The sequence below is a fragment of the Pelodiscus sinensis genome, chromosome 1, assembly GCF_052426305.1.
Source record: "Pelodiscus sinensis isolate ZL-2025 chromosome 1, ASM5242630v1, whole genome shotgun sequence".
Classification (NCBI taxonomy): domain Eukaryota; kingdom Metazoa; phylum Chordata; order Testudines; family Trionychidae; genus Pelodiscus; species Pelodiscus sinensis.
The window spans coordinates 136,128,151-136,147,925 of record NC_143052.1 but is presented as its reverse complement, the minus strand read 5'-3'; the positions used below and the strand labels follow the sequence as shown (position 1 = coordinate 136,147,925).

The window sequence follows — 19,775 nt, the reverse complement described above, 5'->3', positions numbered from 1 at the left end:
GAACCACGGCAGCTCTGACTCACCCTGACGACATTCTGAATTGCATGAGCCAGTTCACCCCAGAAACCACTTGGAAGGACAAACACTTTGCATTCAGAGGACATGTGATCAAAGGAGCAAACTCCAGCCATATTGACCATTGTGACAAAGGTAGAAAAATGAAAGAGGAAAAGTGACAGAGGATTAATGCCAATGAAATAGCCAAAGGGACATAGACCCATTACCTGGGCATTGAGGGAGCAGGGGGAGTGCACTGGAGGGACAAGGCATTGGCAGCAGCACAGGGAGGGGGACTGGAATGTTGAAAGGAGATCCAGAAAATTCAATTCAAGAGACATTTCAGACCCACGCTGTGTACCTGAGAAAGAAGAACCAACAGAGCAAACCCTGAAGCTAGCAGAGGCAGAACGAGACGGCAATAATACCCGTGATTTCCAAAGGGGCAGCAGCCAGGCCCTGTCACCAGTGGCTACCCAGCCAACCAAGTTGTTGCATTGGGTCAAGTAACCAGAAAAGCGACATGACTGGGAAACACTTAACAGGCCGGTGCACCCTGAGCTACAAAGGCAGCACCATAGGAGAGTGGGCCCAGCCTCTTCCCCAGGGAGGGGCGCTGATCTGGGCTGGGCAGAAGATTGTGGGGCATGTGAGAGGAGGAGCAGGTCCAATGGGCCAAGGGAGGCTCAGGGACCCCTGGTGCTGCCGTAGCTGCCAGACCCCGGGTTGCAGGACTTTGGGCAGAAAGCTTTTTATGTATCCTGCCGGTGCAGGTTGTGGAAGGGCTGGGGAGAGACGTGACTGGTAAATCCTGCCTGCTCGGCCCCCCAGGGATCTGTGCGGAGCAGATTGACGCTCCTTCCAGGGGACAGTCTCTGAGAGACGTGGGCTTTCTGCGAGCCGCATGCTGCATGGGAGCAGAGCGGGGGCTGCAGCTAGTGCAGGGCTCTGGGCAGGGCTCAGGGGAATGATACAAAAGGACTGAGGAGATTACAGCTCTTGTCAGACAGTAACAGGCTGAGATTCCATTGAGGAAAGTGCAAGAAAGTCGATGGGAGGGGAAGAGCCTGAACAGAGAGATTCGGGGGCAAGGGAGGGGGGTAACGAGGAAGGAAAAAGGTTTGAAAGGAGCTTGGGTGAGAGAGGCCAGAGAGCTCAGACAGTCCTACCAACGCTGGGCACTCGGGGTGTGTTTGCCCTGCAGTCAGAGGTGTGATTGCACCTGCAGACACACCTGAGCTAGCACTCACCGAGCAAGGTGGCAGCCGGCTGGCATAACAGTGGCAGTGTCACTGTGTAGCACTGGGCGGAGATGAGGGCTGGCCCCTAGAGTGGGCGACCAGGATCCTGGGTGTGTCTGTGCGAGCAAGGCCAGTGTGTGCTGCGGTGTCTGCTGGGGCAGCTACGCCCTACCCAGACCCAAGCTAGCTGAGGTGTGTTTACTGATGCTGCAATCACACCTCCGGACAGCAGTGTTCACAGGCCTCCTGCAGACAGCACTTCCTATTGCCAAGGTGCTGCACACGTGAGCCGGCTGTTCCCCACACAGGCTCTGGCAGTACAGGCACAAGTGCCACTTTGCTGGCTGGTGAACCCCCCAGGCTGGAGAGCAGTGAATTTGGGTGGTACTGGGAGGGAGGGGGGCACATTCATCAAGGGACCAGTCAGGCTGAATATCAAGAGCTGGTTAAAGCCAGTAAAACTGCCAATGGAACAAACACCGAAGGGACAGAGACCCCGTCACCTGGGCATTGAAATCTGGACTGGACAGAGCAGGAGGAATGTGCCACGGGAACTAGTCCTGCATTGGCACTGAGGGGGGGAGGGATAGGGAGGGAGACTGGACTGGATTGAGCAGGAGGAATATGGCGGAGGGATGAGTCTTGCATTGGCACTGAAGAGGGGTGGGGGTTGAATGGTCTCATAGGGTTTCCCAGCTCTGGGTTCTCTGACCCTGTGCAAACCCGGCCCTTTGTTTCCAGGCTCCAGAAGATCCTCGGACCCTTTCTCTGAGGCGGTGTACGAGGAGATTGACTATGACCTGATGAGGAAGGTGCAGCTGTTCGGTCGCTCAGGTCTGTGCGAATCATTTCTAGCAGGGACAAACCACCAGGCACTTTTCAGGTTGAAGCCCTGACCCAGAGCTAAATCTCCTCAGACTTCTGCCCTGTGAGTCTGGGATGGCTGCTGGCCCTGGCTCTGTGGGGAGACCGGCAGTCACTGGACTCAAACGCAGGTGATTCCTCCCCAGCAGAGCCTGCTCGCCTGCTCTCGGGACAGCCCATCCCTTGTGTCCAGCATGGAGCCGGGGAGGGGAGGGGGTGGTGGTCACTACTTATGGGCCAGGAACGTGTCCTTCTGAAGCCACAATTCCCGTGACAAACAGGTGTCACTCTTGGGAGGTCTGCGCCGGCCCCTTGCTGCTCAGAGTCGCTGTGAATTCAGCATCTTCTCTGGAAGAAGCAACACAGCGAGACCATAAATCCTGCTCCAGGACCTGGCTCTGGCGGCCACTGGCCAGCGCAGCTGCTCTCACTGTGGTAACATCCTGCTTCCCGTCCCTCCAGGCTCCTATTCAGATGAGTCCATGAGGAAGCTGCCGTATTACACCGGGGACAGCGAGGGGGAAAACGATGCTGGATCAGAGCAAGGTAACAGGGGAAAGGGATACACCAGAGAGGCCCCACCTCTGTGAGGGGAATAGAGATTACACCTATTTCTATCCCAGCTTCGGATGGAAATGTGCGATCAATCCTGTCCCCTTCTCTGTGTGGCTCATGGTGCTCTCCCCAGGGGAGGGGCTGCAGGGAATTGGGCAGGGAAATATTTACCTGGCATGAAAGACTCTGAGGTTCATAGCTGGTCTGTGCCACTAACCAGGCCCTGATCTGTGCCCCGTGAACTTAGCTGCCTCACGAACTTTGCTCCCTCTCGCCTCCGTGGCATGAGCATGGAGCCCAAGTCACAATCTAGCCTCTGTGAGCAAATCAGAGGGGTTCACAACAATCAGTGCTGGTGCAGCAGCTGAGATCTTCCAGTGAGCCCGTGGTTAGCTCAGTACCAGCACAGACCCTGCTCCCAGCGAGGGGCATGCCAAGGTGAGTTTTGGGTGCAGCGGTGCAGGGCTGTGCCCTAGTTATTTGGGAGGAAATGAAGCTGGCAGAATCCCTATCTCACAGGATGTCCACGACGCTCCCTTTTATCCGGGATTCCCCTGGGACTTCTCCTACAGAGCCCATGAGAGACAGGCCAAACTCCAAGGCAACTGATGCTTAACAGAGCCCTAAAGCCGGCTAGGGAAAGGGGCATGTTCAGGAGCTGCTCAGTGTGGGGTTTGCTATTACAGAGGGAGCTTTTCTTGTAGGGTCCCAGCTAGATTACGATAACGTGGAGGAACCAGCATCAAGCAACATTCCCCAGATTCTGGGCAGTCAAGGTGAGCAGTGAATCTACCTCCTGAAGCCAACGTCCCCCTTGGCTACTGCTGCTCCCCCCGCCTTTCATTTTCTAGTCTGCCCTTTCGTCCTGAGTTCAGGGCCAGGAGGAATTAAACAGCCAGGATATAGCCAGGCAGGGGCATTTCACAATTACAATCATCCCCCCATTGTTTGCTTAAGGATCCATGTTCTTGTCATTTTTCTTTTTGCTGTTTGCTTACATTCCAACAGCCTCATTTGTGGGTTTTTTGGTTTTTTTTGGTGGTGGTGGTCGGGGGATGGGGGGGGTTAGCTCTGTAGTTTTTGGTTTTCTGTTCTCTGCAGTCTGGCAGGCTAATGTCAAACAGCTAAACTGCGCTGTAGGCATCAATACACACAATTCCCTCATTCTCCACACCTGCATGTAGCTCATTTTGCTATTCAGTGTGCAGTCTCATCTCATGCTCATTCATTCCCCTCTTTATTCCAGAAGTCCCTGCTCTCCCTGGAGGTGCCCCAGGGGATGGCTATGATGATGCCAGAGAAGCTTCTAATGCTGAAGATAATCCTGGTTCTAGACCAAATGGCCAGGAAGTCACGGGGGCCCATGGGGACAGTGACAGGGCCAGGTGTTCACAGACAGGTGAGCAGGGAGGTGCAATGTTGCTGAATCTTAGTTCCTGGAGTTTAACTTAAATATTCAGAAACCAGAGACTTACAAAGAAATCACACTTCTTTAAAAGAACCCTCCTCGTTTTGTAGGGTGAATCTACACTGCACCGCTATTCCAGAATAATGGCCGTTATTTGGGAAAAACAATAGTGCGTCTGCACAGCAATTGCGTTATATTGAAATAATGGGGGGAGGGGAAGTTTCTGATATTGGTAAATCTCATTCCAGGAGGAATGACCCCTCTTCCAAAAAAGCTCTTTTAGAAGATGGGGGAGGGGATGGATGCTCCACCGCTGCGATGTCAAAATAGCCCCTCCCCGGGGCCATTCCAAGTTATTTCTCCCCAGTGCCTCCTGGGGCTCTACATCGAGATAGCGCGTCCACATTGGGGGAACCTGAATGATAATGGGAAGGGCAGGGCCCTGCTGTGGGCTGGTTACAGGCTTGGCCTCGGGTTCGAGATCAGTCCCCTCAGGATGGAAATGTCCCTGGGCCCACAGGCTCAGAGCTGGGCCCTGGGCTGAGATCCCATTTGGCCCCTCACAGGAAATGGGGCCAGGTGAAATGTGCCTGGCTTTGGTCTGGGTGGGACTCATGTGTGAAGGGCCCTGGGTGGGCAGGTGAGATCTGCAACATGCAGGCACCTCCCCTGGGCTGGGCCCATCCTGCGCCAGCCCCCAGGTCTCTGCTGATGTTGGTCCCTTGGGGACTCTATGAACTGCCAGGGGATCCAGCAGCCCCCAGTGGGAACTGTCCCCCACTCACTGCCACCCCCCACTTCTCTGCCTCAGGCAGGTCTCAGCACAGAGACTCTGCCCCACGTGCTCCCTGTGTGGGTCAGGGCATCACACTTGTCAGGGGCCCACTCAGCGGAAGGGGGGGTCACTCCCAGCCTGCGCTGTGTTGCCCACCCGTTCTGTGAGTGCGTGGGGGGGGGGGAGGGACACACTGGCTGTAACGGGCCCCCCTTGCTACTTTCAGCCTGGAGTCTGCGCTCGCCCAGACGCGAAGGGGCCTCTGGGGTGAAGAGCGACGCCCTGGCCCCGGCTCCTGGTGACGCGGGCTATGACGATGTTGGAGACGGTGCCTTTGGAACAGCCACATAGGAACAGCTGAGCCCAGAGCAAAGCTCCTCTGAGGATATAGCTGCTGTAGGATTAGACTCTGCCTCCCCCGCACGTTCATGGGCCAACGGGCGTCAGACAGACCCTGCCTGGAACTGCTTCAATCCGCTTTTTTATCGCAATTTTGTATAGATCCAAGGAGCAGAGCGACTGAGCAGGGTCTGTGATTTCCTCTGTAACTTCCCATCGCTCAGCGTCGCGGGGCCTTTGCTGCCTTTTTGTTCCTAACACGGCTCCACTGGGAACTTTTGCCCTTTCTCATTAAAGCTTTTTGGAAGGTCTGTTGCTTCCCTTGGTCTGGGTAATTGGCGTGAGCAGGTTGTGGGGAAGCTGCTCTCGTGTCCCCTGCTCTACGTGAGCTGCCTTGGCCGGGACAAATGCTGGGGAGGGCGTGGGAGCTGCTCTGCTTTCATTGGATGCTGATCCCCTCCTGGCTGGGCTGCTCACTCCAATCTGCCATCTGCTTCTGGCGCCCTGCACTCTGGTTTGGGGGCTTGGCCTGAACGTCATGGCTGGGTGCAGGGTGCTGCCCGGAAATGACTCAGCTCCTTCCCTCAGCAGAGACCCTTGCGGGGCGGGGCTGACCAGGCAGGGGATGTGACAGTTCTCAGGTCTGTTACATTTGTAAAAAATGTGAATTGAAATGAAACAAAAGGGGGAAAATTCCAACAAACGTTCATCTTCTCCCAGCTCTGGTCTGGGGCAACTGCTCATCCTCCCTGCACGAGACCGTGTGTGCACCTGTCTGCTAGGCCCTGCTCTGTTAGGCCAGGGGGGAAGAGTGTGATGAAGCAGATGTGTTGGTCTGCGCCACTCTCAGGATTTACTTTCACCACCTGAACAAGGGCACCTCCCCCCCCCACACACACACCTGCCTAGGGCTCTGGGAGGGAGTTTGGGTAGGGAAAAGGTCTGGGTGCAGGGCTCAGGCCCTGGGAGGCAGTTTGGGCATAGGAGGGGTGAGGTGTTGTTCTTTGGGAGGGAATGTGGGTGTGGGAGGAGGTCTGGGGTGCAGGCTCTGGGACAGAGACTAGGCTGGGAGAAGGGGTGAGGGTGGAGGAGGGGGTGAGCAGTTCAGGTTCTGGGAAGGTGTTTAGGGGTGGGGTGGGGCACTTACCAGGACACCTCCTCTGGCAGCAGCCCCTAGGCGGAGGTGGGGGATCTCCATGTTCTGCTGCCCACAGAGACGTCCCCACAGCTTCCTATTGGTCACAGGGCATTTGGGGCGGGGCAGAACAAGGACACTCACAGCCTGCCAGGGGCCACAGGGTTGTGCCGGCAGTCACACGTAACGAGCGGTCAGAAAGCCACTCTGGCCCTTCTGCACTGTAGATGGTGGCAGAAGAGGTCACTTTAAATTGCCCAGGGGATGCACAGAGGTGGCAGGCAGGCCTGAGGAAGAGACCCAGCCCCAAGCATTGCTGGAGCAGGGCTCCTGGGCTGGACCATTCCTGGTGCCATAGAACTCACTGTCCTTGTTCAGGCAGGGATAATAAAGCCCCCGATGTTCCCCTCAGCTGCCAGACATGCAGAAACCACAGCACCTGGCAACTCATCAGCACGAGACGGACTCGCTCCATCACTGCCCAGAGCAGCTTGTCATCAAGTGCCCTTGGTGGCCAGCAGGGGGCTGGTTCCTCACGGCTGCTCCATGAACTGCACTAATGGAGCTGGCGCCCTTTCAGGCAACTGACATTCAGCCTCCTCTCTGCCGGCCAGAGGCAGCTGGTGTGGGACTTGCTCTAGATGTGGGGTGGTACCAAGGGTCCCTCTAAGCTGCTTAATCAGCCCTGCTCAGCAGGGGCTGAGGGCTCCCACAAGGAGCTGCCTGGCTGGGGGAGGGAGCAGAAGCTCCCTGCTGAGGGCAGAACAGTGAGTCTCTCCCCTGGCTGGACAGGATTCTTTAAGCAGCTGCAGGGCCATGCTACGGGCACTTAGAGGGGACCTTGGGTATTACCTCTGGGTGTCAAGGCTGATCCCCACTCTGGGACGATGAATACGGAAGTGGGGGCCCACAAAAGCACCCCAAAACCTGATCTCTACTGACTTGGTATAAATACTCCCCCCAAAATCCTAATACCCGTTCTTTGGAGAATTAAAAATTGCTGCCACCGCTTCCAGGTCTGGAGGAGGGCCTGGCAGAAGCCTGGCAGCCTGGTGAAGTCTCTCAGATGATCTCTCAGATGGACATACTGAAACAGCCAATCATATCTGAGCTCTCAGAAGTGGCAGAGGAAGGAAAACACAAATGAGCTCTTCATGTACCATAGAGGAGACTCTGCAGAGCCTGGAAGTGGAAAACATGGGCATGCGTGCCCAAGCACATCAGGCCCTGCTCTTCCTCCTCCAGGGGAAGCTGGAGAACTCCTGGAGAGACCCAACGTCATCTTTGGCAGAAGAACTCCAGAACCAGCTTCTGGGGGTTGGCCAGGAAACTGGGGTCGGGACCAGAGTGTTGAGAGAGCTCCAGGGGATGGAGAGAACCCATTGGTTAAGAACCTCCCTCACTGGGAGAGGTACCAGAACATCCTGTCCATCTCTGCAACCACTCAGACATCCTGGCCTCCAAACCCTGCCAGCTGTTGGACAGAGGTGAAGGTGTGGTGGAAGGGTAAACATCCAGAGAGAGCAGTGAACTCATGCACCGCTGGACAGCTTGAAGTACATGTGAGAAAGGAGCTCACCTGCTACCCATCTCAGGTCAACAGTCTAGAGCTCTTGACCCAGCTGATCTAGACAGAGAAGGCTGCCAAGCAGATGGCCTGGCAAGCTTCCAACCACACTGAGTCTCCCAGGTTCTGGCCCACAAGGAGAATGTCATTGGCAGATGCCGCAGCTCTGGTTCTTGGAGCACCAACCCTGTTGCCCTCTGATGGAAGAGTCAAAGGAGGGCTTGGTCACCAAGACATAAAGCCAGCCTGACAGCCAACCAGTTTGGTCACGGTCCAGTTGAGCCTAACCAGACACTAATTGAGACCTGTAGCTGAACACACACATAATCCATTCACTCAAGTTTAGGGCATCCCAGAACATGTCGTAGAACACCATGGTCATGCCAGGGATTTATTGATGGGTATGACACAGAGTGACAATGGGTGAGACACAGGCCAGAAGGCAGCAGATTCAATGGTTGGTGCTAATTCCTGGACTAACCAGCAGGAGGTGTTGTAGCAATGAATCAGCCCCATTAAATGCCCTTGGGAAAAACGGCCAAATTCTGGGCCTCTGCGAGTTTCTGAGGTGAACAGTGCAACCATATATGTGGGACCCCCCAGGGCAGAGAAGGAACACTGTAACAATGAGAAGAGGGGGGCTGCTGTCAGTAATGACTAGGTTGATAGGATGTGGCCTGATAAGAATATGGATTGAGGGACAAGGGTGTTGAAGATTTTGAACAATCCCTTGTTCTCACTCCTCAGGAACATTTCCTGGGCGTGTGTAAGGGGGTGGGGAGCAATGTCTCTGGGACAAAGCTGTGAAATCTGTGACAGAAATGGCCATTCTGGGAGAGGTCTTTGAGCAAATCCAGTCGCCTACTGAGAGGAAGCTGCAGAGAAAGGGGATTAAACCTGGAGGGAAGAGGGGCCCTTGCTCTTCCCCTGGGAAGAAGGAATGTGGCTGGAAGGCTGAAAACTCACCTCCCCAGAGTGACTCCTCTCCTGGTAACCCCCTGTCCCCCAGGCTGCCTAAAAGGGGGAGGAGCCCCACAGGTGCTGTCAGTGCGACTCTCCTGAGCACCTAACAAACTGACACGCTGAGCTGATAGGAAACGAGCTGAGAAGCAGCTGCCAGCCCGTGGGCTTTGGTCACTATGGATGGATGAGCGCCAGGCCTGGCCGTGCACAGCTTGAGCCTGGTCCAAGTCCCTGGTGGTTGAGGATGGGGGAAGTCAGGGCTGTCCTTAGGCATATGCGGAGTATGCAGTCATGTAGGGCACCACACTTTCTGGGGCACCACTCTGCCGGCCCGGCACGCTCTGCACTGGAGCCAGTAGGGGCGCTGCCAGCACTTAGGGACCTGCCAGGAGATCCCACCGGGCGGAGGGACTCCGGCGAGGAGGCTGGCAAGCTGACCCTGGCTGGAGAAGGGAAGCTGTCAACCCGGGCGGCAGCGTTGGGAGGAGCTGGGGCTACGCCGGGGGTGGGGTCACATGCGGTTTGGTGTTACGGCGATGTTTTTAAAAACAGCCAAGCCACTGCTCAGAAGGAGACGCACCGAGCGGGGCGCAGGGGAGCCTCGCCAGGGTGGGACCGGCTGTATTGTGGTGAGCCAGGGCTGCGAGCGCCAAGAAGCCCGGCTCCGGCTCCGGCTCCGGCATGTGGTCTGGAGCCCGGGCTGCGGGGACTTCTAGGGCCTGATCGTAGCACACTCCAGCCCTGCAAACGGGCAGAAGGGAGGTGAGTGGAAGGGATGGGAGAGGAAGGGGCTTGTGCTGATGGGAGGGGGCAGGTCAGGAGAAGAAAGGGGAAGGCACCAAAGGTCAGGGGTGCAGGAGAAACTAATGCGGGGGGCAGAAAGTGCAGACAATGAGGAAAAGAGCAAGAGGGGAGGTGTCAGTGGGAGGGGGACATTGTGACGCTGGGAAAGGAGAGGAGAGGGGAAGGGCTTTGGGGGCTAGAGGGAGAAGGGGAGGTGTTGGGAGGTTTGAAAGAAGGGGGGCATGAGAAAGGCGGGGATGGAGCGAGGCATGTGTGAGGGCACAGAGGGGCATGAGGGGAATGGGGGCAGAGAGTGGTGAGGGGGTGGGCATCAGGGAAAAAGAGGACAAAGGGGGCAGGGGCAGTAAGGCAAGGGGGAGGCACTAGGAAGGTCCAGGAGTAAGGGACGGTGCAGGTGCCAGGGGATTCTGGGTGTAAAGCAGAAGGGCAGACACCTGGAGCGGAGGGACCAGCACCAGAGGAGAGAGGCAGGGAAGGTGTGTTAGGTGAGGGGATGAGGATCAGATCAGAGTAGGGCTACTGGAGGAGTGGGCACGGGGAGGGGGGAGAGAAGGGCTGGTGGAGGGGGGCAGGTCTCAGGAAGACAGTGAGAAGGGCAGAAGTCAGGACAGCAGAGGAGGGTGAGGGTTGGGGCCAGTAGGCACCAGGGGAGCTGATGGCGCAAGGGGAAGAGACATGACAGCAGAGGTAAAACGTAGAGGTTTATAAGATATTTATTAATAACTTGGTGTATGTCTACACTACAAAGTTAGTTTGAACTAATGGACGTTAGTTCGAACTAACTTTCATAGGCGCTACACTAGCGTTCCGTTAGTTCGAATTTAATTCGAACTAACGGAGCGCTTAGTTCGAACTAGGTAATCCTCATTCCACGAGGATTAAGCCTAGTTCGAACTAGCTAGTTCGAATAAAGGGGTGTGTAGCCCCTTAATACGAAGTAGTGGGAGGCTAGCCCTCCCCAGGTTTCCCTGGTGGCCACTCTGGGCACCACCAGGGAAACTCGTATGCCCCCCTCCCGGCCCCGGAGCCCTTAAAGGGCCACGGGCTGGCTACGGTGCCCGTGCCAGGTGCAAGCCTGCCAGCACCCAGCCAGCAGACCCTGCACTTGGCACGGATCGAGCCACCCACCCGATGTCCCCCAGCCCTCCCCCTCTTCCCGGGACCAGGCTGGCGGCTCCCGGGAGCTTGCCCGGGATCGCAAGAGGCGGGCACCCACCTGGTCTAGTGCGGACATCGTGGACCTCGTCCACGACCTCCACACTAGGCACAGGAAAATGGCCGTCTAGGGCAGGAGAGCTGCCAGCCTGACCACCCAGGAGCAGGTGTGCATGAAAATCAAGGTGGTCCACTGAGACCCCTGACCCTGAGCTCTGAGCTTACAATGGCCGTACTGGGTCAGACCAAAGGTCCATCTAGCCCAGTAGCCTGTCTGCGGACAGCGGCCAACCCTAGGGACCCTGGAGGGGATGGACCGAAGACAGTGACCAAGCCATTTGTCTCATGCCATCCCTCTCCATCCTTCCACAAACCTTGGGCAGGGACACCACTCCTACCCCCTGGCTAATACCACTCCATGGACCCAACCTCCATGACTTGATCTCACTTCCCTTTAAAGTCTGTTCTAGTTGTAGCCTTCACAGCCTCCTGCAGCAAGGAGTTCCACAGGTTGACTCTTTGCTTTGTGAAGAAGAACTTTCTGTTACTAGTTTGAAGCCTGCTACCCATTCCTTTCCTTTGGTGTCCTCTAGTCCTTCTTTATGGGAACTAATGAAGAACTTTTCTGGATGCACCCTCTCCACCCAACTCCTGCTTTTAGAGACCTCTATCCTGTCCCCCCTCCGTCTCCTCTTTTCTAAGCTGAAAAGTCCCAGTCTCTTTAGCCTCACTTCATATGGGACCTGTTCCCAACCCCTGATCATTTTAGTTGCCCTCCCCTCTCCCAGCCTCTCTCTTCCCCTCTCCCACCTCCTTTTCCCAGTCTCCCCCAGTTTTGTTCAATAAAGACAGATTCAATTTTTGAACACAATTGTCCTTTATTTTGTACATCAAGAAGAGGGGCTAGGGAAGGGTAAGTGGTAGGAGGTGAGGGAGGAATGGGGCATGTGCCCCTGATGGGGAGGACTGGGCTGGCTCTGCTGGCTTTTGGGGTGGAAGCTCTCCTGCAGCCCCCCAATTGCCCCCTCTTCCCAGATGGCAGCCTGCGGCAAGTGCAGCCGGTCTGATGGCCGAGTGCTGTGATGTGCCCAGTGTGGGTACTCCGGGCAATCTAAGCCAGGACTGCTTTGCAAGCGGGGCACCCCTGAGAACTGTCTGTCCAGGGTGGGGGTCGGGACCCTTTAAGCACAGCCCTCGGCTAGCCTGACACAGCATCTCCACGCTCTAAGTCCTCCTCTGATGCCCTGCCGGCACTGCTTCCGGCCATCCTTAAGCCTGGTTCAGGGTCCACTTAATGTGGACATGCTAGTTCGAATTAGCAAAACGCTAATTCGAACTAGTTTTTTAGTCTGGATCCATTAGTTCAAATTAGCTTAGTTCGAATTAACTAATTCGAACTAAGTTAGTTCGAATTAACGTTGTAGTGTAGATGTACCCTTAGGTACCACAGTGGCATATCCAAACAAGCCACATGAAATCTGCATCTACAAAGCTCATCATTTCTACAATGAATCTGATCTCAGAAGGGTCCTGACATCTGCCTGCATACTGGTCTCTCTTAACCAATGCCACTCAGCCAGGCTGTCATGTGGGAGCAAGTGACGCAAGCGGCCATTTGGGCCCCGTGCTCCCCATGCAGCACCCCCGTGCATCATGGAGAGGGCGAGGCTGAAATGGACACTTGTGCTGCTTGCTCCTATTCAGCGGCCCGGCCGAGTGGCACAGAAGTCAGCCAAGTGCCACGGCGGGAGGCAACAGTGCTTCCCATGGGGAACGGCCAGGGGGCGAGGCCTAGACGAGTGTGCATCTCTGATGTCTGGAAAGGGCGCCAGATTCAAAAGGAGGAAAGTGGAGCAGACACAGAGGACATCGAGGAGACAGGAGGAGAATGGAGGAGGCAGAGGACAGTGAGAGAGAGTGAGAGAGATGTGGCTGGAGAAGGAGAGGAGAAAGAGAGAGATGGAGAGAGAGGCAGGAGGCGGACGAGAGCTGAGAGCTGAGTGAGGGTGAGACAGTAGGAAGAGAAGAGAGAGAGAGAGGCTGTTTGTGCCTCTTGCTCCCACGTGGTGGCCTGGCTGAGTGGCAAAGAAGTCAGCCGAGTGCTGAGGTGGGAGGTGAAAAGGGGTGGGGCGGGGCCTGAAAAAGTGTGCATCCCCGACGGAGACAGAGGAGAGCGGAGAGAGAGTGAGAGGCAGCAGGGGGAGAAGATAAAGAGAGAGATGGATAGAGAGGTAGAAGGCAGAGGAGAGCTGAGGGGGGGAGGCAGGAGGAGGAGGTGAGAGAGAGAGAAAGAGACACTGAGCGAGAGACCAGAAGCTCAGAAGAGAAGACCGACGTGGAGGAGAGACCTGAAAATCCCATTTTATGACACGCTAATTGGTTAGTTCTTACATAATAGTAAAACCAGAGCTTCCAAAATTATAGCTCAAGAGAACTATACAAATGCAAACAAAGGGGTTAAGAAGAGCATTATAGCAGATAAGAAAAATCACATTAACACCTCAGCAAAAGAAGCTGAGGAAGTAGCAGTTACAGGAAATATGAAAGCTCTGTGTGATTCAACCAAGAAACTCTCAGGAAAATATTTACATCATAACCGACCAATCAAGGACAAAATGGGGAGAAAGATTACAAACATAGAAAACCAAATGGAAAGATGGGTAGAACATTTTAGTGAACTTCTAAACAGGCTAGTTCCAGAAGATCCCACAGAAATCCAGCCAGCTGAAGAAAATCTCTTGGTTGATTGTAGCAAGCCAAGTGAAGAAGAGATAAAGGAAGCAATTTGACTTCTAAGAAGTGGGAAAGTTGCAGGTCCTGATGGAATACCAGCAGAAGCTAGAAAGGTGGACATAGATAAATCAACAGAAATACTCCACCAATGTTATTGGTAACATTTGGGAAAAGGAAGGTCTATTGAGAGACTGGAGGGAAGGATATTTAGTAAAATTGCCAAAGAAAGGTGACTTAACAAGAATGTATGAATTACTGAGAAATCATGCTTTTTTCAGTGCCAGGCAAAGTATTAAACAGGGTAATTCTAGAAAGACTCAAGAAAACTATAGACTCCAAGCTAAGAGATGAACAAGCGTGCTTTCGTCAAAATAGATCTTGTGTAGATCAGATAGCCATATTGAGCATCATTATTGAACAATATTTAGAATGGAATGGTTTTTTGTATATCAACTTTGTGGATAATGAAAAAGCGTTCAACAGCTTGGATAGGGAAACATTGTGGAAATTGTTATAGCACTGTGGGATCCCTCAGAAGCTCGTAAATCTCATAAAAAAGACCTATGAAGATATGAGCTGTAGGGTCTTGAATGAGGGTCAACTTACAGCACCCTTCAGAATAAAGTCTCGTGTTCTGCAAGGTTGTCTGCTGTCCTCCTTCCTCTTTCTTTTGGTGTTGATTGGCTCATGAGAGAAACAATAGCTAATGAGAGAAATGGAATCCAGTGGACCCTCTTTAAACAGCTAGGAGACCTTGATTTTGCAGATGACCTAGCTCTTCTGTCACATAATCAACTTCAAATGCAAAATAAAACAGTGAAGATGGACAAGATTTCACAGCAGATGGGACTGAAGATCCACGAGGGGAAGACCAAGATCATGAAAGTGAATGCAGCAAGTAACAGCAGCCCAATTGTCCTCAGAGGAACGACACTGGAGGAAGTTGATACCTTCGCCTATTTAGGTAGTACTGTAAATAAAGTGGGAGGTACTGACAAAAATATTAAGACCAGAATACAGAAGGCAAGAGGTTCTTTTATTGTTTTGAGGAACATCTGGAATTCAAGAGAAATCAAGCTACAGACCAAAATAAGGATCTTCAGCTCAAATGTAAAATCAGAACTTCTATATGGCTCAGAATCATGGTGAACAACAAGGACAAACATTAAAAGATTGCAGACTTTTATTAATAAATGTTTGTGTAAGATCATTGGTCTGAAGTGGTCTGACAAGGTTACAAACATTAGTTTATGGGAAACAGCAGGGCAATGCCCAGTAAAGCAAGAGATATTGAGAAGAAGATGGCAATGGATTGGCCATACACCAAGGAAGCCACCAACTACCATTACCAGACAATCCCTATCCTGGAATCCACAGGGAAAAAGGAGAAGAGGAAGGACAAAGAATAGTTGGAGAAGAGACCTGGATGTGAATGTGAGGAAAACGGGCAAAAGCTGGAGAGAATTAGAAAAAGTGGCACAAAACAGAGAGGCTTGGAAAGAAATTGTTGATGGCCTATGCTCCCATAAAAGCTAAGAGCAAAGAAGAAGAAGGCTTTAGTTCATAGGAATTGGCTGTAAGCATGCATGTACTTGGGGTAAGCTCTGAAATATTTGTTAACCTGAGAGGCAATGGGTGTGATCCTTTGGGATTGAGAGAACTTTCTTATGGGATGAATAAGATATTCAGTAATCCACATCATATTTGACGTATGAATCTGATTGGAGGCTTTAAGAGAACTGTGTTGTTGGGGTCTGGTAACCGATGAGGCATTATAGCAGCTGGCTTAGTACATCTAAGTATTGGAACAGCCACCAGCTTTGGGGAGTGACTGCCCCATTCTTTGCTGTTTGGTTCTAATTGAGTAACCTCAGCTTCCTTTCCCTGGGGTGGGGTGTGTCACATTCACTTTCCACACATTGTTGCTGAAAATGAGAGGGGGGCAAATGCTGAAAAGGAGAGAGGGTTGCATCTGAGCACTTGGGGAGATGCAGCTTGGGTTGATCTAAAGCTTAATTCACTAGGGCCACATCTCCACTTGCGGGAAGATCGATACTGCAGTGGTTGATCTTCCAGTGTTTGATTTAGTGGGTCTAGGAAAGACCTGCCAAACTGAATGCTGAGGGCATCCCTGTGAGCACTGCTACTCCTCACAAGGAGGAAGAGAAGTCAATGGGTGTTTTTTCTCCCACTAATCTTCCACTGTGAGGACAGCACTGAAGCTCATCTTAATGTACTTTTTAATGTAGTTAGAATTGTGTATTTTAAGGCAACCTTTCCCCATGGTATGGATCAGGCCTCGGTGTCTTCTGAGGATCAGGCAGGCCTCCTACCTGTTTCATAGTAGTCATAGATGTGCACTGAAACAGGTTTGATATCAGTAACAGGAAGGTTTTGCTCAACTGAGAAAATGATTTCCTCCCAAGATACCTGGAAATGGGATGGAAACAAGCATCAGATTGGGTTCATTTAATATCCACTTCACTGCATCATTCCTAGCAGAGATTTCCAAGCCCCTTCTGTGATGGACCCCTCCCCCCACCCTTCATGAAATGGATTTATGGGTACAAATATACATAACTTGAAGACGCTTTGGACAAAATATATCAGGCAACTTTTCCATCATGAAGTTATAATCCAGTGGATCAGTATATCTTATTTTGGTGAACGTATGGCTTGGGTGTTGTTAGAGATATGGAGTGTGGAATGCTTTATGGATTTAAATGTGCAAAGGAAAGCCATCAAGGGTGTTCCTAATGCTGGGATGCCTGTAAACAGACACTTCTGTCCTTTGAGTCCAAGCAGTGGTTGGAAGTCATGTGACCAATTCAACTGGTAGGGTCTGACCAAGTAACTTTCCATATAAGGGTGGAATGTAGCCATTGAATTCCTGCCCAAAGTGGAATCTATACAACAATGGGAAACTGGTTGTCACATGGTCTTTGTCTGGCATGGCACACTCAAGGCAATAACTGAAGACCCCAGAGAAAAGGGGACTTCCCTGGTTTGGAGGCTTAGCTGGAATGAGAACAACCTGAGGGTGAGTTTGCAATAAACTTGACTGTATGGGTATGTCTAGACTACAGGGTTTTGTTGATAAAAGTGGACTTTTCTTCGACAAAACTACCTGAGTCTACACTGCTGCTGAGTTCTGATGACACAACGTCGACAAAAATCAGCAGTTTGTCGACAGCTGTAAACCTCATTCTACGAGGAATAACACCTTTTGTCGACAGAACTCTGTCTACAGAAGGCGTTATTGCATCTACACTGTTCTTTGCGTCTACACTGTCATGTCGACAAAGCAGCTTGCTTTGTCGACAGAACTGGATGTAGTATCCATCGACAGTATCTGTCAACAAAACTTCTGTCAAAAAAAACCTGTAGTCTAGATGTCTCCTGTTAGAACTAGCGGAGCATTTTTGTTATTTTAAATTTGTAATCTATTTTGCTTTGCTTGCGACCACTTAAATCCTACAGCTTGTACTTAATACAATCACTTTTATTTACCATCAAGTCCAGTGTAAATACTTGTTACCTGGGGGAGGAAGATGCGGCATCCACACAGGCTTGCAGCCAGGAGTTGTTCTGTGCCCTGAAGAGGCGAAACACTCACAGGCTTTGGAGGCTGTGGGTGATGTGACTGGTGGGTGGGCTGGAAGCGCTCAGGCACTTTACCGGAAAAGGGAGTGATACAGAAATGAGACGTTTTTGTGTGATGCAGAGGGTCCGTCAGATGAGGAACAGAGCATTGTTATGATCTCTTACAGCTCAGTAATCGGCCTCGCACAGCCCTATGGAAGTGTCAAGCAGGTGCTGTGCCAGAGTTCTCAGATTAGCTGGTAAGCAAATGGGGTATTTGACCCCGAAGACTGACATTTCCTCACCACTGTGCTGCCAGTGGGAAAAGGGGGACCATCACTGTGCAAAGAGAGGCTGTTTCTGGTCCTGGACAGAACCTGAAGTCAAGTAACAGACCCTCCTTTACTTCCCCGCTCACCCTAAGCAGAGATATATCTTCAAAGGTGAACTCAGCCTGTGGAAATGAATGGCCTTACTAGAACTTTTACTCCCCCCCCCCCCTTCAGTGCTGTCCCCAGATCACAGCTGCCCAAAACACATTATGCTCATGTGTCCAGGCTGTTCCCCACTCTGGCACTTCAAGTACAGAAGATGGGGACCCACAAATGAACTTAAAATACCCTGCCACTAAAGGCTTCAATTGCAAATAGCTCCCCAAGGTCACGGATTCCCTGACCTCGGGTGATTCGCTGCCATCACCCAAATGCAGAAACCCCTTGAGAACACTAAAAGAGGCACATAGGAATTTCTTCCTGTTGGGAAACCAAAACCTTTAGATCTTTTTCAGGGGAGACATTGAAAACAAATTTATTTCTTACTAGCTGATTTTCAGTCTCAGGCATTTTCACACAGAAACCTCCTGCCTTCTAGGACACAGGAATCAGATCATAGTCTAAAAAAAGATTTTATTAACAAAACAAAGACAATATATTTGGTATGTTGGAGAAAGGAAGAGCCTAAAGCAGGGGCCTGGTGCTTGAACCAAAGTAAGCAAGAGTTGTACGATGAGTAACAGACAGGCTGTGTCAAAAGCAAATGTTTGCCAGCTGAGTATATGATAAAACAGTTGGAAACAACAAGAGTAAAAGCGTAACAAGTGGTAGTGAATGCTTTGGAGGAAAGTACAGGGGGAGGTACCAAACGTGTCATTAGTGCATAAGATGATACATATGGCATGTATCATAGATTGTTCATTTCTGTCTATAAATGTTGGGGTACCTCACTTAACACTTTAGACGACCTAGGGGGTTAGTGAAATCCATATTATTGATTGAGCCCTGTCCATTGTCCCGGCTACAAATACATTGGGGCTCGGAGGCCATCTGGCTACCAACAACTATTAATGTACTTCATTTGACAATAAACCTGACTCGGGTGCCTTCGTATCTTATCTGAGTCTGTGGCCTTTGGGGGATCTTTTGAAGTCTATTATGCTAACTATCCGCGCAGAGCTGCCATGATATACTGAGCAAATATACGAAAACGCACGCAACCAAATGTTTATCATCACTTAAGGAGCAGGAGACCTGTCAGGACACCACACCAGTGAATCCTGAATTTACTGCATTGCTGTCCTGAACTACTGCAAAGCATACTTGGTTGGTAGGTGTTACAGAGTGAATGAAAAAAGGCAAATTAAAAGCACAGAGAATTGTTTCTTTGGATTCAGTTTTAAAGTATGGGGTGAGTGTGTATGTGTGTGTGTGTGTGTGTGTGTGTGTGTGTGAAGCAGAAAATAAAGGAAATAAGGTGATTGTGTCTAACTAAACATTCCCTATCCCAACAGCACTCCCAGCTATCTCTGAGACACCACTGATTTCCTGAGAAAAATACAATGCATTGGTGATCTTTCAGGAAACACCTTCCCAGCCACCATGGATGAAGAGGCTCTCTTCATCAACATCCCACACATAGATGGAATACAAGCTGTCAGGAACAGTATCCCTGATAATGCCACAGCACAACTGGTATCTGAGCTCTGTGACTTTATCCTCACACACAACTATTTCAGATTTGGTGACAATATATTCTTCCAAAACCAGTGGCACCACAATGGGCACCTGCATGGCCCCACGATATGCCACAACTCTTCCTCAGCTCTTGTCCACCAGCACCCCTTCTCTAAATTGATGACATCTTCAGCAGATTTAAAGATAGCCATCCTGCAACAAAAAAACTTTAAGAACAGACTTAAAAGAGAAACTGCTGAGCTACCGTTCATCTGCAAATTTGACAGCATCAGTTTAGGATTAAATATAGTCTGTGAATGGCCAGACAACTACAAAAGAAGTTTTCCTCTCTTGGTGTTCACAGCTCAACATCAGCTGCTAGAAGTGGGCCTCATCCTCCCTGACTGAATTGACCTCCTTATCTCTAGCCTGACTCTTGATTTGTACTCTTTTTATGCCTGTATATTTATTCCTGCCTCTGGAATTTCCACTACATGCATCTGGTGAAGTAGGTCTTTGCCCATGAAAACTTATGCTCCAATAAACCTGCTAGTCTATAAGGTGTCACAGGACTCCTCGTCGCTTAAACATTCCCTGTTCATTTACATATCCATCATTCCAGGTTTCGGTCCTTCCTAGACATGGCTATTGCTAATAATTTCACTTCTGATTTCTGATTCACTTACTCTCACCCCCAGCTCTTGCTCT

The 19,775-nt window shown here is 51.4% G+C and overlaps 2 protein-coding genes across 2 annotated transcripts in view; both read left to right on the top strand.

Annotated features, from left to right (window-relative positions):
- LOC102458139 (antigen WC1.1-like) overlaps window positions 1–5,490 on the top strand; it is a 55,359-nt gene extending 49,869 nt beyond the window's left edge. Inside the window, exons 12-16 of the mRNA XM_089771780.1 lie at window positions 1,980–2,072; window positions 2,565–2,648; window positions 3,344–3,433; window positions 3,904–4,056; window positions 5,067–5,490. Coding sequence (XP_089627906.1) covers window positions 1,980–2,072; window positions 2,565–2,648; window positions 3,344–3,433; window positions 3,904–4,056; window positions 5,067–5,191 — 545 coding nt within the window. The 3' untranslated portion in view covers window positions 5,192–5,490. The remainder of the gene's footprint in view (window positions 1–1,979; window positions 2,073–2,564; window positions 2,649–3,343; window positions 3,434–3,903; window positions 4,057–5,066) is intronic.
- LOC149525640 (uncharacterized) overlaps window positions 1–19,775 on the top strand; it is a 238,290-nt gene that overhangs the window by 204,743 nt on the left and 13,772 nt on the right. The gene's annotated exons all lie outside the window — the stretch shown is intronic.